The sequence below is a fragment of the Hyla sarda genome, chromosome 8 (genome assembly GCF_029499605.1).
Source record: "Hyla sarda isolate aHylSar1 chromosome 8, aHylSar1.hap1, whole genome shotgun sequence".
Classification (NCBI taxonomy): domain Eukaryota; kingdom Metazoa; phylum Chordata; class Amphibia; order Anura; family Hylidae; genus Hyla; species Hyla sarda.
The window spans coordinates 53,599,146-53,626,009 of NC_079196.1; the positions used below are offsets into that span (position 1 = coordinate 53,599,146).

General features: G+C 40.6%; 1 protein-coding gene across 6 annotated transcripts in view; it reads left to right on the forward strand.

Moving 5' to 3' along the window:
* Window positions 1–26,864, forward strand: part of DYNC1I2 (dynein cytoplasmic 1 intermediate chain 2) — a 151,113-nt gene that overhangs the window by 90,634 nt on the left and 33,615 nt on the right. For all 6 annotated transcript variants that reach the window (XM_056533487.1, XM_056533488.1, XM_056533492.1 and 3 more), the window contains 7 exons: window positions 13,124–13,213; window positions 15,115–15,277; window positions 15,385–15,484; window positions 17,628–17,753; window positions 20,017–20,163; window positions 20,772–20,885; window positions 23,315–23,448. In XM_056533487.1, the coding sequence (XP_056389462.1) occupies window positions 13,124–13,213; window positions 15,115–15,277; window positions 15,385–15,484; window positions 17,628–17,753; window positions 20,017–20,163; window positions 20,772–20,885; window positions 23,315–23,448 (874 nt within the window). The remainder of the gene's footprint in view (window positions 1–13,123; window positions 13,214–15,114; window positions 15,278–15,384; window positions 15,485–17,627; window positions 17,754–20,016; window positions 20,164–20,771; window positions 20,886–23,314; window positions 23,449–26,864) is intronic.

The window sequence follows — 26,864 nt, forward strand, 5'->3', positions numbered from 1 at the left end:
ATAAAGTGACCAATGAGTGTATAAGAACTGTCTCTAGCCCTACCGTTCATACAGACAGTTTACATATTTTCTTGTTTTTATTTTTTTTCTTTGCTTTTTAAGAGAAGACTCATAATAAGGGTATATGATAGAATCACAAGGTTATGATTATAGAAAAAGACGGGGCTGTTCTAGTTCTCATTAAAGAGAGCCAGTTGTGTATGACAATGCTTTCTAGATTAGGGTAAATGAATTGGGTAATTAAAGGGGTCCTACTAACCCCTCCTGCACACTCTGGCCCCATCTTCCTGAACTTGGGCAAGTGACAAGCCACTCAGCCAGTCACTGGTCGCAGTGATGTCCCACCTCAGCTGGTGATTGGCTGAGCGGGCCATCACTTGCCCACATCTAGGAAGCTGGGGCCGAAATGCACTGAGGACGAATAAGTAGAACGGGCCCCATACAGAAGATTGCCGGGGGCCCTAGCGGTCAGATCCCCCCTCAATCGGACAACTATCCCCTATCCTGTGTATAGGGAATAAGTGTCTGATAAATTCAGTTATTGGAGATTATGAACGTAAACAATGCTCAGGTTGGTACTGATTCATTTTGAAGGGAGCACCAGTTGTGTTTGGAGGCTTTATTTACAGGCAATGCTCCATGGGAAAAAAATTAGGGCAATTAGCTCTAGAGCTGGGCGGTATACCGGTTCATACCGAATACCGGTGTGTTTTTGTTTTACGATATGAATTTTTCACATACCGCAATACCGTTTCCATAGCAATCAACTCCAATGCGTGATGGCGTAGAGAAACGTCCGCCCGCACAGAGTCTCTGGGAAGTGTAGTCTGAGCCGCACTGAACTGACTGTGAGGAGCGGGGAGGGGACTACAACTCCCGGCGGGCACGTGACTTCCGGGCGGGCGTGGGAAAGTCTAGCATGGAGGAGAGTTACTGGGTGGCCTGACCGAGACACCCGGGTACCATGGTGAGGACCCCCGACCACCTGACATTATACTGTTAAATACCGTGAAACTGCCATAATTTTGAAAAATGCAGAGATGGGCTGTTTAATAGAAGTAGATATGAGCGAGAAGATCAGAGTGTCCCAATCAGGGTGCCTCCAGCTGTTGCAAAACTACAACTCCCAGCATGCCCGGACAGCCGTTGGCTGTCCGGGCATGCTGGGAGTTGTAGTTTTGCAACAGCTGGAGGCACCCTGATTGGGAAACTCTTAGAAAGATTGATAGATGGTTGAATATAAATCCATACATAGGCAGTATATGTCAGTACTTTTAAAAAAAAATTTTTTTACCATGCTTCAATTATCTAATAGACATCACCTATAGAATCAAACAAAATACTTAATCACCTCCACAACCCCGTAACGACGGCATTTACACACCCGAACGGAGTAAATACACGTTACCAAAATAACCCACAAAAAGTTAATGACCCCTGCGCCCTGTCCAAGCTCCCGTCTATGTGTGTGGTTTGGCAGCTGGTCATAGAACCCTGCAAAGATGTATTATTTTTCCATTGCACGGGTGCATTCTCTTCTGTGGTGGGGGACCGCCTGCGGTGCTGGTAATTGCACATTCTTGCCATTGGGGAAAGCCATGATTGGGAGCAGCCAAGCAGAAAAATGCTGTGCCATCCCATCGCCACCTCCGCAGCAAAGAGAAGACAATCCCCAGCACTACCATCTGGTTGTTGCTATCTTGTCAGCTGGCTAAGCTGGCTGTGACTTGGGCTTTGCAGCTGTTCAGTGTCCCTTTTTACCATTTTTTTTTTTTATATATATTATGCGGCTTTTGGACAACTTTGAACATGGGTCAGAGGCATTATATAGACACACAAGTTGAACTCCTGTTGAATGGTTGCTCATTACCGGAGATAAAGCCGTTTCCAGTCCCCCTGCTGCCACTTCCTCATAGACAGATGACATCGCTGTTTGACCAGCAGTGTTTACCATGGGAGGCAGCAGGGAGAAAGCAAAAAAAAAAAAACAGATAGGAAATGCCTGCCTCGTCTGCTTTTAACCAAGCCTTTAAGGTTATTTTCTGATCCCCATTTTCGGTAGTAGGGATATACAGTGATTATGCAAAGCAGTTGTCACACACCATTCCGCCAAGCAGTGCCTTTTCCGCGCGCCGTACGAGACTTCTACATTATTCATGGAAATTAGGGAAGAAAAAAAAATACATTTTGGTTTCGGATTCTCATTGTCAAACATGATACTGTGTGGCGAATGAGTCTTGCATCCGGGATGACAGGAGAGAATCAGATGCAGTGGAGACTATTATGTTTTTTTGGAAGAATTTGTCTACAGCAGCAATCTGAAAGCCTTAATGAAAGACATCTTTATGACAGCAGGCCTGGGGGCCCCATTAAGCCGATGATCACAAGCCCCCACTTTTGGAAGATAGTCTTTTATTTACCAGTAGTAATATGTCACTGTGTTGCATATAACTTTACAGCGAGCATTATTTTGTTTGATTCTGCATCTGAAAATACATGTTTTGCTACTGATTTTCCATTGAGGCTTCCAATAAATTTTGTTGCGGCGCCCTGACTCTGTTTTACAGGATATCTCTCTCTTGCGTATTCGGTCTTATAAAATGCGTTGTACCCTTCTCTTACGGGTGTTTCTTCCTGCCTGTATTTATAATTTTAGAACCGATTTTTATAAAGACCCTTCTTAAAAATAATTTGTATAGGGTTAAACTTTGAGGATACCACCCACGTTACAGGTGTTCAGTTTTATATGCTTTAAAGGGGTACTCTGTTGGAAAACTTTATTTTATTTATTTTAAATCAACTGGTGCCAGAAAGTTAAACAGATTTGTAAATGACTTCTATTAAAAAAATCTTTCTTTCTATCCTTCTAGTACTTTTTAGCAGCTGTATGCTACAAAGGGAATTCTTTTCTTCTTGAATTTCTTTTTTTTGTCTTTTCTACAGTGCTGTCTGCTGCCACCTGATGCCTGTATCAGGAACTGTCCAGAGCAGTAGAAAATCCTCATAGTAAACCTATGCTACTCTGGACAGTTCCTGACACGGACAGAGGTGTCAGCAGAGAGCACTGTGGGACGAGACAAAAAAGAAATTCAAAAAGCAAAGAATTTCCTCTGTAGCATACAGCTGCTAATAAGTACTGGAAGGATTGTTTTTTTTATTATAGAAGTAATTTACAAATCTGTTTAACTTTCTGGCACCAGTTCATTTAAAAAAAAAAAAGTTTTCCACCGGAGTACCCCTTTAAGTATTTGAGTGTATTCTGGATTTTAGGAACAAATCCTTCCTATTAATTTTAATGGCATTCTTCTGCACTGTTCACTGTATTCTTTTTCCACATTTTGTTTGCAAATGCATTGCTGTCTATGAGACTGCACATTTCCGACAGGTCCTAACGCACGCAGGTTTGGGCAAATGTGCGGAATTCTGCATGTGTTTTCCATGCGGACATTTCGCACAAATTATGCTGTGTGAACATAGCCTTAAAGTGGTATTCCAGCCCTTAAATATCCCCAATCCACTGGATAGGGCAGTAATCCCCAAACTGTGGATCTCCAGATATTACAAAACGACTACTCCCAGCTTGCCCGGACAGCTGAGTTGTAGATTTGCAATAGCTGGAGTGGTAGAAGTTGAGGAGAGTTGGAGTACATCAGTGGTCTCCAAACTGTGGACCTCCTAGATGTTGCATAACTACAGGGTGGGCCATTTATATGGATACACCTTAATAAAATGGGAATGGTTGGTTATATTAACTTCCTGTTTGTGGCACATTAGTATATGTGAGGGGGGAAACTTTTCAAGATGGGTGGTGACCATGGCGGCCATTTTGAAGTTGGCCATTTTGAATCCAACTTTTGTTTTTTTAATAGGAAGAGGGTCATGTGACACATCAATCTTATTGTGAATTTCACAAGAAAAACAATGATGTGCTTGGTTTTAACATACCTTTATTCTTTTATGAGTTATTTACAAGTTTCTGACCACTTATAAAATGTGTTCAATGTGCTGCCCATTGTGTTGGATTGTCAATGCAACCCTCTTCTCTATATACTGCTATATACTACTATATACACAGCAGGAGAAATGCTAGCACAGGCTTCCAATATCACCAACCATTCCCATTTTATTAAGGTGTATCCATATAAATGGCCCAGCATGTACCTTTCCCAGCTGGGAGTTGTAGTTTTGCAATAGCTGGCGAGGTACAAGGGGTATTCCAGACTTTTACGTATCCCTGGTCCACTGGATAGGGCAGTGGTCCCCAAACTGTGGATATCCAGATGTTACAATGACAACTCCCAGCATGCCCCGACAGCCGTTGGCTGGAGGTCCACAGTTTGGAGACCTAGGGGATAGGGCAGAAGTTTCTGATCACAGGTGTCGGACCCTGCTATTAATGTTAGCCCAGCAGTGCCAGAGTACAGCACTAAGGTGTGTCTGCTCCCAAAGACAATTCATGCCACACCATTCTGGAGATCGCCATAGGCCGTGGATATGGGATACATTTTAGGGGCTGGAATACCCTTTTTTAGTTGTTTTTGAAAAAAAAGTGTTTCATATGGGGCCTGTATGAAAATTACATTGATGCTTCTGCATGAAGCAAAAAGAAAAGCTAGCAGTCGTAAATTATTGCACAACGTCCAAATTAGTATGAGAAAGATAAACAATTTTATTGCACATAAATGACACAAAACATTTAAAATCTATTTAAATAAGAAAAACAGACTGGAGGCAAACAGTCTTTCTGCCTACTACACTCACCCCTGCAGGGGGACACAAAGGAGCAAGAATAAGTTCCCTGGCTCAGAGTAGTACCAGAGGTAATCACAAAAAACTCCACCAAAGACCATAGTAAATAATATTACAAATAATGAATACAAAATATATACATCCAAAAGCAAATAACTAGTAGATATCCAAATATTCAAAGAACCACTGATCTGTAACACACGTAATTGCAAATAACAGAATTATCACACAAAAACACTAGTGAAAAAAATAAAGCAATGTATAAATACATATGCAAAAGTCTAGTAATGGCCCTGGATCTAGGCTACTAGAAAAAGGAAAAATAAGCCTGAATAGCAAAGAGCAGACCAGTGCAAAGGTGGAAGATAGTGAAAAATGGTGTGAAAATACAACCTCTGAGAACCAGGATGGTAAAACTTGTGTAAGGGACAAATAATGCCACAGCCCCCATGGGGAAGAAAACACCACGCGTTGTGCTACTATCACAGTAACTTCCTCAGGACATCCTGCAGGACTTTGAGCTGATGATGGTGGAGCTCCCCTCACCCAGCACTCAAGTCATTACTTTTTATCTCATTTGTAATATTGTATATAATCCACATAGAGACCATTGTTTTTCACTCCTGTTTATATACCTCTATTTAGATTAATATTCTTATTATAGACAAAAACTAGCTGGGTTACCCCATGCATACTGCATGGGAATTGTTTGGATAGCGGGTACTGCTGGAGTACTCCTTTAAACTAAGTATAGGAACGTTGGGCCATCTCTGGCTTTCCCATAGAGATACATGGAGGGGAACGTGTTGGCTGCCGCCTCATGCGGGGGTCAACACACCCTCCCTTTTCCTGGGGACTGCGGGGGGTGCCATGCAGAAGATTGCGGGGGGTTCCCAATGGTCGCGCCCCCCACGATACCCTATCCTTTGTTTTGGGAATATGTGTTCCTGCACCAGAGTTATTCCTTTAATACTATAAAAACTGCACTGGGTATAGTAGTTTTACAGATGACCAGATATATTTTTTTTTTTTTTTTTTTTAAGTGTTGTTTTATTCCATGTCTCAGGCTTCAGATTGGATGGAGAACGATGGCAGTCAAGGGGCTTGTTGGGTCCAATGATTTCTTCTTCAAGTCAAATTAAATTTTGGTTGCATTAGGTCATGTGTACGCACCCAAAACAGTGTTATTGGATTTAGCTGGAGTATTCCCTTAGATATTGTGGGGCTTATCCCTAGACAGATCTTCTTGTTATTGAACATGCATGTTGGGAAAGACTCATGAAGAAGTAAATGTAATAATATTTTACATTATACACAAGTTGAAGGGGTGGAAAACAAACAAAGAATTGGTTATTCTTCCAGTTACCATGCCTTCCTCCTTAAAGACTCCTCCGAGAACAGTAGAACACAGTCATTTATTGTAAATAGATATTTGACAAAACCTGAAACTTAATATGTCGCTGATTGTCATTCTGCTAAATGGGACTGAATAGAATTTGTAAGATAATCATTATAATAGAGCGGAATCTTCCCTGGGCCTCTCAAAGCAGATGAAAGCTCTGGAATTCGTGGCTTTTTTGGGAAGAACATCAGGTTGGAATAAAACGTTTTGAGGTTTTCCTTCTGGATCTGCATCTCCAGCCTCTCAAAGCAAACTAAGAGACACAAAATAACTACTTTACAACCATTCTGAAAAATGATTACATAATAATATAATATACAATTAATGGCATCATGGGCTATGAAAGCACACATACACCAGAGATTGGTTTAACGTAAATGTTATATTTATACTTGTACTGGTTATCCTTAGGTCCCACAAGAAAAACATTTTCTAAGGGACGTATATAAAAAAAAAAGTACACAACCTTATTATGGCTCAGAGTTCTACCAAGCCATATTACAGCATTTATGGAAGTTGGAGTCTCCTATTTCATAGACAGTTTTTTTTTCGTATGGACTTGTTAGACTTTGTGTCTTCCTTTACGGACTCAGGGAACGTAAATTTGCCAAATGTATGAAGCTAAAACAAGATTATACTCATCTAATTTGGATTGGAAAAGCTAAGGCCTTTTATGTGGAAAATTGTAAGATAAAGGGGCACAGATGACTACAGAGGTGGGAAACTTGCCCAAAACCTTACACTTTCAGATGTACACTACACTAATGGCTCCTCTATACACCCATGTTACATCTCTCTACAATATTTCACTGTATGGATAATAATACAATCTCTGGGAGGCTTCCTGTACCCCCGTTACCCTCTAATTTCAAATGGAAGCAAACAAATGTTATGGCATGTCTGTTGGTTCCTGTATCTTAGAAAGATTCTCCTGGAAAAATGTGCCGTAATATGACCCCCCAAAGTACTATGGGTCATGTACTATGGGTACTGTGGGTCACAACGCAAACATTTTTATGTTCTGCACATCACTTCATACATTTGTGCAATTGGCTGGAAGTCCCTAGTGCAAAAAAAGTGAAAATACTTCTGCTAGCCACACCTCATTGCTCCCCCGAATTTCACAACAATAAAAATTTATGAAGCCAGTGAAACTACATTAAAAAAAGCTCAAAATTAGATGATGATTTTGACGCAAAATAAAAACTCTGCACATGCAACTTTAGATGCATGCCTGTTGATAAACTCCCCCAATATAATACATTTTGCTAAGACAATACACATGTGCATGGCAGGTTTCACATTGCGCAAAAAAAATCTGGTCTAATGATATTCCACCTCGCATGGGCCTCCTAACAGGCTCTGGAGGCTTAAAGGGGTACTCTGCCCCTAGACATCTTACCCCCTACCCAAGGCAAAGGGGATAAGATTTCTGATCGTGGGAGTCCCACAGCTGGGGACCCCCACAGTCTCTGCTGCGGCACCCCAGACTTCCGGTGCACAGAGCATACTTTACTCCATTCCGGATGACTGGTGATGCAGGCTGGAGGCTCGTGATGACACGGTCACGCCCTGCTAGTGATGTCATGGTCGTGATGTTCGTCACGCCCCCTCCCATAGACTTGCATTGAGGGGGCCTGGCCTTGACGTCATGTGACCCCGGCACTGCACCCGACTCTCTAAACGAACACAGGGTACAGCAGGGAGATTGCCAGGGTCCCCAGTAGCGGGACTCCCCAGGATCGGACATCTTATCCCATATCCTTTGGATAGGGGATAATGTCTAGGGGCGGAGTACCCATTTAAAGGGGTACTCCCCTGGAAAACTTTTTTTTTTTTTTTTTTTTATCAACTGGTGCCAGAAAGTTAAACAGATTTGTAAATTACTTCCATTAAAAAAATCTTAATCCTTAATCTTTCTGTACTTATCACAGTGCTCTCTGCTGACACCTCTGTCCATTTTATGAACTGTCCGGAGCAGGAGAGGTTTGCCATGGGGATTTGCTCCTACTATGGGCAGTTCCTAAAATTGACAGAGGTGTCAGCAGAGAGCACTGTGGTCAGACAGAAAGGAAATTCAAAAAGAAAAGAACTTCCTATGGAGCATAAAACAACTGACAGGAAGGATTAAAAAGTTATTTACAAACTGTAACTTTCTGGCACCAGTTGGTTTAAAAAAAATAAATAAAGAGAAAAGTGAGAAAATGTTCACTTTATAGCAGATTTTTTCCCCCAGAAGAATGGGTTACTCAAAAATATTAGTAGAGTTGATCACTTTTTGCCAATGAACCATTGGACAATAGAGGATAGGCAACATATTATGCTATACTTGTACAATTTTAAACCAATAGTCTAAACAGTCCGTATTGAGCTTCCAGAGACATTGATTCCCGAGGCTCTGCCACCATTGTGTGTGACTTTAATGTCTACATATCTAAAAATAATATTTATGCAGCCAGATAATGGAGGAATTATCTTGCTTGTGTTCTTTTTAGCTTTTTGCATATTTTTACAGACCTTTTGCTTATTAAAACAAGAATTTGAAAAGTCAGACACGGAAAACATAGTACAGATGATTGGGAGCCAAAACGACAATTGAGCTTTTATTTGTGGATATTTATGAGACGCTCGGCCCCGCTCCTCGGTCATGAATATTTCAGTGTGTTTACGAACCGTCGTAACCTGAATGTTTCATATTCATGCCATATGTGCAAAAACGCTGAGATCATTTCTTTGATCAAGTATTCGCTACACTTATTAGGAGGCCCTCCCATGACTGCTCGTTTCCTTACCGAGCCCTTCATTCTTATTTAAAACTTCTTGAGTAGCTCCATTGTCTTTTGATTGCCGCAACATTTGTGCAGCTGTTTTCACTGATTAGAACTGGCAGGAAAACATATTTTTTCCTTATAATATTTCAATCTGCTGAATATATTTACATTGTAGTTACAAGGATGCTTGGCAGCGATCATGTGTATTTACATATTCCACCATGCTGCACTGGTTGGGGCTCTAGATTTCTCACCTTTAAATCAAGTGTTTTAGCTATATATTCTTTGTCATTCTAGCATGTTATTGTCTGCATATGTTGAAAATGAGCCAGTGTTTGTATGTGAGTTCTTTCCCTTCATGCTGCTTTTTTTTATTACATTTTACACAGAGATAGTGTTCTGGCCTTAATCATCAAGGGTTCTCCAGGATTGATCCTTTAAAATTTGTTTTTGAATTGAATAGTTTTTTTCGGAAGAGGGGGGAAGGGTGATTTAAAATAGCTTGTCCCCGAAAAATCTGTTATTGTTTCTTATGTTGTAATGGAAAATTTACATTATTGGAAATAAAATTATTTGAATGGCAAATCGGGGGTCTAATTTTAAAAATGGTTTTGCAGAACTTTATTATCAATGGCCTATCTCTAGGAAGCCATATTGATGGTGATTAGATTCTTGGGAAGACTGTTGATTTTTATTTACCGTATTTTTATTTTAATAAAAATATATATATATTTTTTTTTATTTGGTTTTCATGTTTTTTGTTTTACATTTTTGTTTGTTGCATTGTAATTATATTAAACATGAATTAATGACATCTTGTTATATGTATTTGAGATCCCATGGATTCATATGTCACGTATTCGAAAATGAAAATGAAAAAGATAAAGAAAGTGACAGACATGATTTCCCTCCCCTGTTCTTCCATAAATGTCATGAAGTAATTTTAGTAAAAAGAGAGACTGAAAGGCCACATATTGTTATTGTAGTGTTTATGTGACTAGTCCAAAAAAAAAAAAAAAAGAATGTTTAACCATAGGGTCCAAAAATGACGCATGCCAGAATAATGCCGAAGGTTAACATTTTACATAATAAAAAATGATGGAAATGAGTAAAATAATGGAAATCGTTATTGATTCTTTGGAAGTTAGGGGGTGTGGCCTCGGTCATTATGCGGTCCGGGGCCTATCAACCAATAGATGCTGCTGGCCTGCTGCATGTGTGCATCTGTAGCACTGAGCCCGCGGTCTGGAGTACATGGAATCCAGCACCACCACCTGTCACAAGAAGCCTTCTTTCCTGACACCTGCCAGAAGCTCTGTTCTCCATCCTCTCTGCAATGTCCTGGTGCAGGAAGGATGGCCATGGTCTGTGAACTGCTCCTTCTACCCTGCAGCAAGGCTCTCCCTTCTTTCTTTCCCCCTGTAAACCCTTAAGGTGCTGTCCTCTCTCTCTCCCCTCCCCCCCCCCCCCCCCCCGTTAACCATTCAAGTGCTGCCCCCTCTCTTTCCCCTGTTAACCCTTCAGGTACTGTGTCCTCTCTTTTTACCCCTGTTAACCCGTTAGGTACTGTGTCCTCTCTTTTCCCCCTGTTAACTCTTCACGTTGGTGTTCCCACTTCTGCCCATTAAAGGGGTTATCCGGTGGGAGTTTTTTTTTCTTTTTTCTTAAAGTGTTACTCCGTCCCTAGACATCTTATCCCCTATCCTTTGTGACAGATGTCTGATCGTGGGGGTCCTGCCGCTGGGGACCCCTGCGATCTCTCCTGCAGCACCCCCGTTTCTCAGCTGCACAGAGCAAGGATCCGCCCCTCGTGACATCACGCCCCACCCCCTCACTGCAAGACTATGGGTGGGGGTGTGACAGCCACCACGCCCCCTCCCATAGACTTGCATTTTGGGGAGCAGGGTGTGACGTCACGAGGGGGCGCAGCCATGATGTCACTATACTCAATCCCCTGCATTGCCCGACATCAGCAACAGAGCAATCCTCACTCACTGTGCAGCTGAGAAACGGGGGTCCCTTGGATAGGAAATATGTCTAGGGGCGGAGTACCCCTTTAATTAACCATGCCCAATAAACCTCTACTCATGAGCTCCCACTCATCTCAATGTCACTCTGGGCCCAAGCATCATGCTGCAGCTCAAAAATAGGATTGCAGCCGGGAACCAGAGCAAAACACCAGAGGCACCACAGGAGTGCTTGAAATGAGTAAAGTTTTTTTGTACCGTAGAATGGGCATTGTTTTATAAAAAAAATAATAATAAATAAACCCTGCCGTTGGATAACCAGCGGGTGGTCTAAATATGAATACAGTAAAATCTCCCACTAGAACACTGAGTTGGGGTGAAGCTTACTAATAAGAGTACCCCATCCCTATTCTTGGAATGGGGAGAGATAGAGAAGGGAAGGCTTGTAAAAGTTTGGTAACATATTTTTCTTTCCCTAAAGCATTTTTTCTCCATTTGTCCCTTGGAAATAATCTGTTTTTAACTTGGTATTAAACATTTGAGAATCTTAGCAAGTTCTTCTGTCTCACCTGAAGACAAGCAGGGCTCCATCTTGTTGGTATTACAGTAGTTGTTTCTGTCCTCCCAGATCGTCACTAATGGACATTTAACTATATGAATGTCTCAGCAGTCAGAGATCATGTTTTACCCCATCACAGATAATATCCTCCCCCCTTATCACAGATAATGTTCTCTCCCCCATCACAGATAATGTTCTCCCCCCCCCCCATCACAGATAATGTTCTCTCCCCCATCACAGATAATGTTCTCTCCCCCATCACAGATGATGTTCTCTCCCCATCACGATAATGTTCTCTCCCCCATCACAGATAATGTTCTCTCCCCATCACGATAATGTTCTCTCCCCCATCACAGATAATGTTCTCTCCCCATCACGATAATGTTCTCTCCCCATCACAGATAATGTTCTCTCCCCCATCACAGATAATGTTCTCTCCCCCATCACAGATAATGTTCTCTCCCCCATCACAGATAATGTTCTCCCCCCCCATCACAGATAATGTTCTCTCCCCCATGACAGATAATGTTCTACCCCCCCCCCAAAATCACAGATAATGTTCTCTCCCCCATCACAGATAATGTTCTCTCCCCCATCACAGATAATCTCTCCCCCATCACAGATAATGTTCTCTCCCCATCACAGATAATGTTCTCTACCCCATCACAGATAATGTTCTCTCCCCCATCACAGATAATGTTCTCTCCCCCATCACAGATAATGTTCTCTCCCCCATCACAGATAATGTTCTCTCCCCATCACAGATAATGTTCTCTCCCCATCACAGATAATGTTCTCTACCCTATCACAGATAATGGTCCCCCCCATCACAGATAATGTTCTCCCCCCCCCCCCCCATCACAGATAATGTTCTCACCCCCCATCACAGATAATGCTCTCTTCCCCATCACAGTTCATGTTAAAGGGGTACTCCGCTGAAAAACATATTTTTTTATTTTATCAACTGGTGCCAGAAAGTTCAACAGATTTGTAAATTACTTCTACTTAAAAATGTTAATCCTTCCAGTACTTATCAGCTGCTGTATGCTCCACAGGAAGTTCTTATTTAATTTATTTTCTGTCTGGCCACGGTGCAGAGATCACAGCACTTGATGGGTTGTATTTAGCACCAGATGTAGTGTTACATGCTGCTTTATGTCAGATTCTGACATTCGGCTTCACCAATCAAAGTGCAACCTTTATTGACAAAATCAGCAATTAACCTGAAAAATAACAGGAATCCATAGGAAACTAAACTATAATAGAATTCCTACAGAGTTACTACAAAGCGTCTCTTTGGAGGACTTTGTATGAACGTGCATTACACACAACCAGGGGTCAAGTCCTGGAAAAAGGCAGAGAACCCATCCAAGATTTCCACTCAAGGGCTGGATCTGCAGGACTCCTGTTAATGGGAATGGTGTTCCTGCTGTGAAAAAAGTGCAGGAACTCAGTTGCCATGCGTTCTGCCGGACTTGAGACCTGCACACAACCCATTAATTTATATGGCGTCATTGGAAATTACAGCTATCAGATGAGGTCATAGCATCAGGACAACCTTCTAACAATTCTCGATCGCAAAAAAAAAACTAGGCCGAAGTTTTTGGCATCCAAGTAAAATTTTTATAGTATGTCATTTCATAAACATGAATTTCTATTTTTCTTTGTGCCCTAGGAGATGAAGAAGAGGAGGAAACTGTTACTCCAAAGCCAACAGCTGCACCTGAAATAGAAAAACCTGCAAAGAAAGAAGAGAAAGCTGAAGGTAATTTCACAGCTTTAAACATCTGTTCATTTTTGGGATTTGCTGTTAGTTAAATAGGTTGTCGTAGTATTGAGAACATCCAGAAAACAACTGTCTGAAAGTGAAAAATTCGGACAGCTATAAATTTCTCCTGTCTGAAGGAATTTAATTCTCAGAGCTGCCTTAGAGGTGGGGGTTGCTGAACAAATTGCCCCCTTATTTGCCCTAATTGCACTTATGAAACAACCGATTTAATGGGATTTTCCTGGTCTAACAAAATATTACCTGGGGGTGGGAATTAAGGGAAAATAAGAACCGCATACACTCGCCCTCCAGTCCCTCCTGGTCCTGCTCTACCACTGCTTTGAAGTCCCAGTGATGTCACTGTACTCAGGATACTACAATCAATCAATGGCCTCTGGGGTCTTGTGCAACAACAAGTGAGCATGACTGCGGAAGCCCATGTTTGGCCACAGCCACGTATGTACAGTGACATTACTGAGGCTTTTCTGGCAAGGTCTTTGTTATAAAATTTTCCTACCAGTTCGTGGCACCCTGGCAATCTTTTATTTAAGCCCAAAAAAAACAGTTTAGGGCATGCTCACACATCACGGATAAGCTGTAGATTCATTGCAGATTTGCCTCAGATATTTTGCCGCATTTGAATTCCCTATTGCAGTTAATTGTAGCAAATCTGCAGCATATCTGCTACATGTGAACGCACCCTTAAGCTGTGTATGGGGCATGGTGAGGCACAGCTCTCACAGGCTTCAGTGATGTAGCGTCTGCTGGGGAACGCCCACTTTCTCCTGCAGGGAGCTCACACAATGTGAGCAAGGGGGAAAAGGTATGATACAGAGATTTTTAAACCTCTGAAAAAAAATTTAAGGGCAGAAGGGGTGTTAGGAGTAGTCAATGTAATGTTAGTTTTGAAAATATGGTTTGATGACAGGTACTCTTTATAAATGCATACAAAATACATATATGATGAGAAGCAGCATAGCCAAAACAACCCCGTACATAAAACACAAACACAGAAAATCACTTAATTTACTGTGTTAGTATGTAAGGGTTTGTCATGTTTCTGATTATATTTATATATATATATATATATATATATATATATATATATATATATATATATATATATAGTGTTTTTAAATTATATTGAGTAAAATATTTTATATTTTGGACTGTATATGTATGTTGTGTTGTATTGTGCAGCTTTTGACAACTAGAGGCACTGAATATTAAACAGAGAAACACTTTTGCTATCAGATACTTCATTTTATTAAGGTCTGTGGATGGTACAATGCCCGCTACCTGGGTGAAGCTCATAAGCCAGTGTTTCTCAACCAGGGTGCCGCCAGGTGTTGCAAAACTACAACTCCCAGAATGCCTGGACAGCCAAAGGCTGTCCAGGCATGCTGGGAGTTGTAGTTTTGCAACATCTGGAGGCACTCTGGTTGGGAAACACTATCATAAGCATATGTTCACACTGCAGTTTGCAGTATTTGACGATATCCAAAGGTGCACCTTGGCTCAAAGATTGGCCAGTATATGTTTTTAGTTTAATTTTTTTTTATTTATTTAAAAAAAAAATGTATGGGATCTTATAAGCATTTCAATCAGCTGTATTCCTTTACATTGGAGTTATACTTTTCGGAAATATTCCCTTACTAAAACCTCTGATTGATGGTCAATTTCTAGACCTCTGCAGCCAGACCGGAACAGGGGAACAGAGTGGGCCATACCTAATCTGAATGGCACCAGCTTTTCCTGATTTCTTTTGATTGCCCATGATCATTATTTTGACCACTGGTTGGCTTGTATAAATCACAAGTGTTATTTCTATTATTGTAACTTGCAATTACTGTGGTTTTTTATTTTCCATTTATTAATCATATACAATGATTTTACAGCCCCGCCACACGAGCTCACAGAAGAGGAGAAACAGCAGATTGTTCATAGCGAAGAATTCCAAAGCTTCTTTGACCACAGCACAAGAATTGTTGAGCGTGCCCTGTCTGAGCAAGTCAACATTTTCTTTGATTACAGTGGCCGAGACTTGGAAGAAAAAGAAGGGTAAATATGAAAAACAGGTTATAATTTGAAATCTCTTGTGTAGGATTTGCATAATGCACCTTTTAAGTTTGAGCTAATCATTGTTGATGCTTTTTTCCATTTAACAGGGAAATACAGGCAGGCGCAAAGTTATCTCTGAACAGACAGTTTTTTGATGAGCGTTGGTCGAAGCATCGTGTGGTCAGCTGCTTGGATTGGTCTTCTCAGGTACTAAGATGATGCCTTCATTTATAATAGGTTATAAATAAGGCTTAAAGAGGTCATCTTTGACCTCAACACTTTAATGCAATGTGACATATTGTTACGTCATGTTGTTGCTGTTGGAGGATGGTGCACGTTCAGTAGATGAGCCTGCTCCATACATAACAGCTGACACCCAATGTCAGAAGCTTGGATTAGAGCCAAAGGCTGTCCAGGCATAGTTACATAGTTACATAGTTAGTATGGTTGAAAAAAGACATTCGTCCATCAAGTCCAACCAGGGGATTGAGGGGAAGGATGTAAGGGGATAAGGGAAAGGGATGTAGTTTTATAATTCTGCATAAGCTTTAATGTTATTTTGTTCCAGGAATGTATCTAACCCTGTTTTAAAGCTGTTAATTGTTCCTGCTGTGACCAGTTCCTGAGGTAGACCGTTCCATAAATTCACAGTCCTCACGGTAAAGAAGGCGTGCCGCCCCTTTAGACTAAACCTTTTCTTCTCCAGACGGAGGGAGTGCCCCCTCGTCCTTTCGGGGGGTTTAACCTGGAACAGTTTTTCTCCATATTTTTTGTATGGGCCATTAATATACTTATATACGTTTATCATATCCCCCCTTAAACGTCTCTTCTCAAGACTAAACAATTGTAACTCCTTTAATCGCTCCTCATAGCTAAGATGTTCCATGTCCCATATTAGTTTAGTCGCGCGTCTCTGCACCCTTTCCAACTCTGCAGTGTCCCTTTTATGAACAGGCGACCAAAACTGAACAGCATATTCCAGGTGAGGCCGTACCAATGATTTATAAAGGGGGAGTATTATGTCCCTGTCCCTTGAGTCCATGCCTCTTTTGATACATGACAATATCCTGCTGGCTTTGGAAGCAGCAGCCTGGCATGCTGGGAGTTGTAGTTTTGCAACAACTAGTGGCACACTGGTGGCAAAACATTGGGGCTAGGTCAATCAAGTTTCTGACTAAATAGCCCCAGGCCATGTAGTAGTTGTATGTTTCTGCAAATTGTTATGGCCAACTTGGCGGCCTCACTTTATTTTTAGCAGAAGACTTGTAGGCTAGGGGGAAAAAATTCAAAAGGGGTCTGGATGCATTTTTGGAGAGTAATAACATTGCTGGTTATTTATACTCCATCTATATGGACAGAAGGTTGATCCAGGGATTTATTCTGATGCCATATTTGGAGTCGGGAAGGAATTTTTACCTCTAGTATGAGGGTTTTTTGCCTTCCTCTTAGTGCTGGGCGGTATACCGGTTAATACCGAATACCGAAATTTTGTTCCTGCACGATATGAATTTTGCCCATACCGCAGTACCGGTTGGGGCCCTCGAATGAGTGAATTATCTGCCGCAGCGCGCTGTCCCCACATCGGGGAACTAATCATATGTGACTTGCGAGCGCTGTTCAGGTTTAACTTGATGGACTCTGGTCTTTCTTCAACCTTATTAACTATGTTACTATACACTATTGTCCAAGTTTTATGTATGAGTTCTATTCTCATTTTTATCTGCCCAACAAACCTGCTATTATATTGTGCACATCATTGTTGGTATCTGTAGATTTGTTTAGGTATATATTAAAGTAGTATTCCAATCTCTCCATACATAGGTGAATTTGTAAGGAACATAATCTTAACATTTTTTGCAAGTAAATTAATTTAGCAAATTTGCCTCCTTTTAATGATATTTCTGTTCTTTTCCTCCCTTTGTTTACTGCTTATTGCCCTTGATACAGACCACCCCTCCACTGTTGAGGCGGAGGTTGGGCTGTGGTGTATGTATGTAAGTGTATGTGTGTATGTGTGTATGTGTATATGTGTAGATCTATGCACACACACACACAAGCCCAACCACCTCTTCTCCATAGGGAGCGGTGGTCGAAAACCTAGGCAATCACCTTTTAGCAAGGGGAGGCTTACTGTTTAGGGCTATATGATTTTCTAGATTGATTGATATGATTTCTATGTTTAGCTGTAGGATGAACATCTAAAGAGTTATTTCAATCTTGTACATTCATGGTATATCCTGTAGGTATACCATGAATGTGGGAGAATAAGAGATCTGCAGAAGAAATTATATTATTGGTGTTTTAAATGTAGCTAATTTCTCATAACTGTGTGTTATACTTTCTTCAACAGTACCCAGAGTTGCTCGTTGCATCATACAACAACAATGAGGACGCCCCACATGAACCAGATGGTGTGGCTCTTGTTTGGAACATGAAATATAAGAAGACAACCCCGGAGTATGTGTTTCACTGCCAGGTATGGAACCAGACATTTTATGCTAATCATTTGTAGTCCTGTTCCTCTATGCCCCAGATACTGGTTAGCATAATGATTTCATAGCCCCTATGTAAACCACATGTATTTGCAAACATATGTTGATTGAGCTCTTCATCAATTCAGAAAAAACTTTCATTCTGGTCTTACTGACATCATTCACATGGTTTAGGGATGCTAAAAACATGCATGTTACATCCCATCTGATTTATATTAATTCAAGCTTTCCCAGTTCCAAAGAAAAATCCAAGCTGCTTTCTCATGTCAGACAATACGTTTTGGGCCATTAAACGAGGAGAACGTGGCCTGAGGAGATGGAAACAGACTTGTTTAAGTGAAAACACATGCTCAAAATGTGATCGAAATTTTAAGTAAAGAGAAAAGCTTAAATGTGTTTGCCAACAAGTGATCGGCTCCTATTTTCTGGATGTCAAAATTTGCTGAGTTTATTGTGATGGATTAAATGTAGCGTGTAATCCGGAGCTGTCAGATTACTGTCAGAGCACAGTGCAGATGACTGACAAATGTTAATTTTTCTGAAACTGATACAAGACAACCCTCAAATGTTACAGAGTTTAAAACAGTTTTGTGACGGTTTTTGTTTCTTTGTACCTCTTTAAAAACTTTCAATAGGATTTATTGATAAGCAGTTGCTAAAGTATATCATCAGTTATATATAATGTTCATAAATCAGTAGCTCAAGTGAAGAGAATAAACTTTGCTACATCTTACAAAAAAAGAAAAGTTTCTTTCTCCTCTCATCAGACGACTTTCTTCCTCCTGATCCCTCAGCGTAAGGTCACGCGTAGTGCATCTGCAGCGTTTTTGAATGCCCCTAGAGTCAACCTCCTACTTTGCCCATGCGTCCAGGTTCATCTGCTTGTAGCAGTAATACGCCTTTACAAGCAGAGACAGACTGAGCTGTGAGTAACGCATGCGCAGTGTGATCAGACATCGTGGTCGGATCAGACATCGTGGTCGCTCCCTCTGCTAGGCAGAGCGCCAGCAATGCCTGTTAGTGCGCTGTGCATGTGCGCCTAACTCTCGTAGCTCAGTCTGTGTCTGCTGTTAGGGGCATGTTGCTGCTACAAGCAGACAAACCAGGACACACAGGGAAAGCAGGAGGTCGACTCTAGGGGCGGTCAGTAGCGCATCCGCAGCGTCAAATATGCTTCTGTGGGAAGATTATAAAAAAAAATGAGGGGAAGTTTTAACCAGGTTGTTGTCAGCCAGTTTGTTTAGCATGTTTTCTGGTTGGAATGTTGTCTGTTGTGCACCAAAGTTCTCATTTTGTTGCCCACCAGTTTTCTAATAATAGAACAACAAAGGGTATGCGTGTTCAGGGTGTTCTTAAAATGTAACTTTTAATGTTTTTGGTTAAAATATCACCAAAATAATATAACGTGCCTGTGCACCCCAAAGGTTTGAAAATAATGTATGTACAGATGCGGTATATACGCTAGACCATGAGTCGGTCAGGTATTGTCAACCCAGTACTGACAGGGCTAGTCTTACAATAATCAGCACTAACTCACCAACCCAATGTGGGTCCTATGTGAGCAAGTTAAACTAAAAAAAAACAAACACCAACGCGTTTCTACCTCGATGTATGATGATTATGATCATTACTCACCAGCAAATGTAGGTCATCACACTCTCCTGTCTATTAGGTGTGACTTGGGTAGTATACCGGACGTATCCACTCCCATAGGGATGATCAGCACTATTTCCCTCTTTGTACTGCTCACCATCTCAATCTCACATCATACAAAAGAATCCTATTGGTCAGTAAATAGCCAACCTAAGGTGTTTTGGAGTTTAAACATACTATGATCTAATATGCTTCCCCGTGGTTTACCACCAATCGGCAGCTCCGATGTGCGCACTCCTTACCAATGAGGTACTGTTCGGCACATGAGCTCGCTCTCATCCACTAAGTGGGAATGGAGGTTCTCTGTTGTATACTTTGTATACAGAACGGGGAATGAAATTCACCGCATAGGACTGCGGACTCTTCTCCCGATAATGTCATTAGCTCCAATGATCACTTTGTGATCATTGCATTTGTGATTATTGCATTTTAATATCAATATATGAAATTTAAACCTGATAATTACTATTGTGTTGTTATATGTGTATGAATAAGTATATTAGTTAGGAGATACTGCAACTACCGATGATTTTGCTTTTTGAGTAAGTATAGGTATAGATATATTTAGTTACATATTTATTTATTTTTTTATAGTCTGCAGTTATGTCTGCTGCTTTTGCAAAGTTTCACCCAAACCTGGTAGTTGGTGGAACGTATTCAGGCCAAATCGTCTTATGGGACAACCGAAGTAACAAGAGGACACCAGTCCAGAGGACTCCACTATCAGCTGCTGCTCACACAGTAAGGAATAATTATTGGGCTGCACCTATTCTTCTTTATTTCATAAATGTGTCTAATTCTATCTTATCATAATGTTAGGGTCTATGACTGAATAATAATTAATTTCCATCTTGAAACAAATCATAAAAAGTTGTGTATGACTTGTTGACCATGGCTAAGGCTATGTACACTACGTTTGAGATATGTCAGCAAAAGTCTTTAAGAAGATTTTCAGTTCCCCATTTATTATGTAGCCTTTGAGAAGACAACCCTCCTAGAAGACTATGAATGTACCAAATGTGGTCAATTGTTGACTACAATCAGTTCATTGGACTCTATGGACCTGGTGCAGGTAAGCTATGGTATACATCAGTATGTTTAGATGTGAACACAGCGTGGGGATAGGAGTTTGGGGTTAAAGACTACCCCAAAATGACACCCATAATGGTTGTTCTGCTTCTTATTAGTAAGCATTTATATGGAATGTGCAATGGACCAGGGGACGTTTCATTGAGGTCAAGTTTAGACACAGGTTGAGTGTAGACACAGACATGTAGAACATGTACCATAAGTTGGTAAGCCACTGAATGCATAAGTTAATCATTACATAATTTTTTTCTTTTTTTTAGCACCCTGTGTACTGTGTTAATGTGGTTGGCACACAGAATGCCCACAACTTAATCAGTATATCAACAGATGGCAAGATCTGTTCATGGAGCCTTGATATGCTCTCTCAGCCACAAGTAAGTCAACCTTTAATAAAATATGTATTTTTAACGTAAATTAAAAAAAGTAAAATTCTTTTTTTAGCTGTTGTGGGAAGCTGAGGCTGGTGTTGCTACTGGGAAAATGTGAAATTGCATGATGAAAATGGAAGCCTCATTTTCCATCCTGGCTCTTAGGGGTCCCATGCTGGGGATCCACCTCAATGAAGTCCATATGTCTTAATAGGCCAAACAGGCAGCGGTTGTCTTCACAAGAATATAAAAAAATTTCAGCTCCAGAAAAAAACCTTTAAAGTAGTTATCCAGGAATAGAAAAACACAGCTACTTTCTTTCTAAAACAGCTCCCCATCTGTCTCCAGTTTGGGTGCGGTTCTGCAGCTCAGTTCCATTGAAGTGAATGGAGCCAAGTTGTAAAACCACACCCGACCTGGAGACAGACGTGGAGAAATTAGCTGTGTTTTTCTATTCCTGGATAACCCCTTTTAAAGGATCACTGTCATTTGAAGCAACTTTCGACATGTTGCTGAGACATGTCAAAAGTTGTGATCACACCAGGTCTCGCAGGGGGCCCCACCGGTTGTACCCACCGCGATCAGCTACTTATTCCTTATCCTGAGAAAAAGGGATAAGTACATTTTCAACGGAGTACTCCTTTTACTTCACAAATCCAAGTATAATGTAACATGATCCACAGAATATTCCTTATAGAATACAATACATTTTTGCTTTTGCATACCACCAAATCCACCAAATTTTTGTGGGATTCTCATGTGAACTAAATCCTAAAGAGGTGGGGTCTGTACGGATATGCATAAAAAGGGACCAGGGGGCAGAGCCCAAAGTATCAAGTTAAGAGGTGTACCAGTATGGCTGCTATTACCAGTCCCCCAATTTTCTCTGTCCTCTGACTGAAAATATTGCCAGTTTATACAGTAGTACAAGTAGGGAATGTATAATTTAAAGGAGGTTAGCTATTCAGGAACACAAAGTGGCAACTTTTTGTGGGAAATATTATGTTGCCAACCTTTCCCAGATAAAAGGGAATGAAAAACGTATTGTACGAACATAAGAGTCAGTCTCGCAGATTAAGTAATAAATCACTGTGAGGGTGGGCTCACACGGGACTGAAATGCTGCACATTTGTTACAGCTTTTATCTTCCCTATTCAAGTAAATTGGGAAAATTTACAGCAAATCTGCAGCATTTAAGTCCTGAATGAACATACACTGAAGGCAGGGTCACATAGGGCACATCAAAAGAGTATTTCATGCTACAGATGCGCCAACGACAATCACAAGAGGAACTGCAGAGCGAGCTCCCAGGTAGCTCTGTGTCTGCTCCTAGTGGCGGATTTCCGCTGTAGAAATCCACCTCCTATATAGTAATATTTTGACCGTGCCCTAAGGCTGGATTTCAACTGGGCAATTTATTTTTGGAAGACAGCAACTTAAATTTTTGAGCCAAAGCCAGATGTGGATTCATGAGGAATAAGTAAGGCCTACCTATATATTTCACATTCCTTTTGAATATGCTTCTAGCTTTGGCTCATAAACAGCAGTGGCAGTTTTCCAAAACAAAAAACAAAAATGCCTAGCGGAAATCCAGCCTTATGGTAGGGTCACATGTGCCGTATTTTGCTGCTGCATATTTTCCTACCCATCGAAGTAGACAGGCAGGGAAATACGCAGTAGCAAATATGCAGCAAAATACTGCATGTGTGTACCTACCCTTAGTTCACAGTTACGTAATCTGCTGCAGATTTTCCGCAGCTGATTTGATGCAGACCCATGGAAGTAAACCTAATCCATTATGGTAAATCTGCAGACTATTATATGCGTGTAAATTTGCCTTAAGGGTAAATTGACGCTTGCAAATTTGCTGGAGAAATTTTCATCTGCACCAAACCATATGGATTTATGATACATTCGCCGCTGTGGAGTTTCCTGTGAATTTCCTATGAAGGTAGAAAATAAGGCTGCTACACAGGCCATACTAACACATTGAGGCTATTTGTCTGTCCTTTAAACAGACTATTTAAAATAAATAACGAACAAGCCCTAATGAATTTAGCTGCTTATGCATTCTACTGCTGGAGTTTCCTCCATAAATCCACAGTTAAAAAGCTGCAGCAAATCTGCTACATGTGAACGTATGCTAAATCTAATGTGTGACATGTATATATGACCTTCTCTTGCCCTTATTGTATCTTACTATGTATGTCATGTTTGTTTTGTTCATATTGACGGGTGCAAAGAAGCATCAATCTTCAGTCTAATAAACATTTATGCGTTATATATACTATGCCCCTTTTGCTTTATGACTGTATCTCTTTGTAATATTTGTAAAGCTAATATGTGAGTCTGTGAGTAGGCTGCAGTCATCATGTGGCATGGAGAATGCATTACACAGAACTTAAGAATACATTTTGCCCCCTACTTCTTTCCAGGACAGCATGGAGTTAGTTCACAAGCAATCGAAGGCCGTAGCTGTCACCTGTATGTCCTTCCCAGTGGGAGATGTCAACAACTTTGTGGTGGGAAGTGAAGAAGGTTCTGTCTACACAGCATGCCGCCATGGAAGGTAGAATAAAAACTTCAATCCTTTTTTCATACAATTCATACAGCTGCCAAAAGGAAGCCTTCCTAATGTCCTCTTAGTGAGATGTATCGGCAAGACATTTCTGGTTAAATATTTAATGAAAATTGCCCCTTTTAGGTAAGACAAAAAAGGCAACACGTCTATATCTGTCTTTTTTTTTTTCCTTTCTTTTCTTAGATTTTTCATTTTCCCCCTAGCAAGAGTTGAAAAAAAATTGTAAGACTACGCACTTGACCTCTTAGATAAGAGCTAGTAACACACAATTCACTAAGACCTTTTTATACATTTTTTTTTATTCATATGTTTATTTAAAATATTTTATATAACAAATGCAGACAATATATATATTTATAACTACAGTAGTATCTTGAATAGGCAAGCAGAGGCCAAAAAAGAAACAAAAAAAGATGACAAGTTGAAAACAATAGTATCTGTAGGGAAGGTAAAACTGATCTAACTATTAGACAATTCAATTCTTCAATAAACAAGGCCAGACATAGGTCAATATGATTTGGTCTACAAATTAAGAAATTGAATACTAATTTGTACCAGTAAAAAGAAAAAGCATTCAGAATGGAGAAGGGAAAGAAGGAGGGATAAGAGTATGACGGGGGTTGTATAAGGTTAAGTTTTCTCGTTTGAGAACCTCAAAAATTCAGATACGTAAGGTGTTAGTCACTAGTTTACTAACAGACGACCATGAATAGGCTGCAAAACCATTCAAAAGCAGAAACCATGGCTCCAACGCAGGGAGAAAAATAAATTATTAAATAATAATAAAGGAAGCCACAGAAAGGGCTATGTATATAATGTATACATAAACGAAGGGACAGGGGAAGACTCAATTGACCATTCAGAATAATCCAGAAATGGGCACAAAGAGAGAGAAAAATAAGGGGGGGGGGAGATAAATGGAGGGAACTGATGGGGCGTTTAGGGTATTTTCACACTGAGCAATTAGCGCAGAATTCCGTGGGTTGTACTCCTAACATGGGTCTTCCCCAGACCCGGTCACACTGTGGAATTTCAGTGGCGGACAATTCTACCGCTGAAATTGATCCGCGCAAAGAAAGAACTTGTTCATTCTTTGCACGAAAGTCTATGAGCACTGCATAGCCATCAGTCGGCGGCGTCCACCAAATGGAATCTCCACTTGCGGATTTCTGCGAGCGTAGTTTCCGTTTAAAATACATAGTGTGAACATACCCTTAGAGTGAACAATGGACTTGTATTTGGGGGTGTACTGGAATTGGTCCCAGTAAAACTAGGTCTGGAGGAAAAGGTCCTGACTGTTGTACAGCTGTGCGGTAAGATTTTTCATTTATATAAATGTCCTCCACCTACTGGAGCCAACGTTCTAAACTCCTCTACAGTGCTGGGATACAGGCCCTGGCAGCATTGCCCAGGTGACCAGATTTTATGGCGATATTGAGAAGGTGAATGAGAGAAAAGGCTGGGAAATAGGTGAAGGCTAATCTGTCAATGATGAAGTTACCTCTAGACCTGTCTCCCAAAAAAACACAAAATTTGGTCAGAAGAATACACTGAGAAGGGAATGGAATAAAAAACCATTAGAAAATAGAAAAAGAGTAAAAAAGTAATAATAAAAGGTCTAGGTGACACATTAACTTAAATGCATTCCCTGACTGCTACAACAGTAGTTATACTCCTGGGTGGCACCATGAAAATTATTTGATAAATATTGTAATCTATATATCTATATCTTGGAAATGGATTGGAAACTAGCTATTCTAAGGTTGCACTCATATCCCATTTTTGGCATATCCGTAGGATTTGCTATTAATGTGAAATAGCTAAGGCCCCCACTTTTGGAACTTGTTCCGATCTCTAGAATGGGGCTCCACTGAACCTGTCCCTCAGCGTGGCAGCCAGGTTTACAAAAATTGCTGGATGTACTGTTTCCATAATCCCTTAGAAGTGATTGGGTGTTAAGGAAGCATAGTAGAATAGCCCATTTGCCTAATTTTGTAATCCCACCATATTTTCAAGCATATTGGCATCTCGGCTATGAATATCTACGGTGGGAATACTGCTTTTTATTATTTTTTTCCCCACATAAAAAAGGAACAGACTTGGAAAATTAGTTCTTATTACCTAGGAGGTCATACTATTCCTTTAGACCTTTTTACATGGCGATAGTTTGGGAAATATCTTGATGCCTGTTAAATTATCTTCATTGCAGAAACTTTGTCTCCACTAGGGAGATAGTATTAAATAACCAGTTTTTCAGGCGCTTCCACTCAAGGTAACAAACAGGCGGGTTCAGTAGGTTAAATAAAAAATTATTTATTTTATTGCCGTATAACAAATGCGTTTCGGGACCTTAAAGTCCCATTTTCAATGTACAGTACAGGTACAAGCGTCCTGACATGTACACTAAGAACAAGGGTTATATAAGATAAAAAATAAAAAAAAAGTGTTGGGGACACATATAAAACATACATTCTAATAGGTTGGTAGAGATAAATGGTAATTATACTGTATGCGTGTATGTAGATCAAGTAATGTTTCTTTGATTCCAGTAGCTGGTTTGTGATTGACATTATTTCTGTTCGGCAGTGGCAGCTGCTGATGGGCTAGTGAGAGCTGGGATCGCGATCTCAGCGGGACATGCGTGTGATGTGAATAAACAGTAGAATGATTTCTGCAGACCACACTGCAGCTGTTGCGAGCGCATATGGATGTTGCAGAGATCTGTAAGTGGCGATGTAGCGCAGATTTTGTATAGATGATACAGGAATATATACAGTCATGGCCGTAAATGTTGGCTCCCCTGAAATTTTTCAAGAAAATTTAGTATTTCTCACAGAAAATGATTGCAGTAACACATGTTTTGCTATACACATCCTTATTCCCTTTGTGTGTATTGGAACTAAACCAAAAAAGGGAGGAAAAAAAGCTAATTGGACATAATGTCACACCATACTCCAAAAATGGTATGAACAAAATTAGTGGCACCCTTAACTTTATATTTGTTTGCACACCCTTTGGAAAATATAACTGAAATCAGTCGCTTCCTATAACCATCAATAAGCTTCTTACACCTCTCAGCCGGAATGTTGGACCACTCTTCCTTTGAAAACTGCTCCAGGTCTCTCTTATTGGAAGGGTGCCTTTTCCCAACAGCAATTTTAAGATCTCTCCACAGGTGTTCAATGGGATTTAGATCTGGACTCATTGCTGGCCACTTCAGAACTCTCCAGCACTTTGTTGCCATCCACTTCTGGGTGCTTTTTGACGTATGTTTGGGGTCATTGTCCTGCTGGAAGACGGAAGATCTCGGATGCAAACCCAGCTTTCTGACTGGGCTATGCAGTGCGACCCATAATCCGTTGATAATCCTCAGATTTCATGATGCCTTGTACACATTTAAGGCA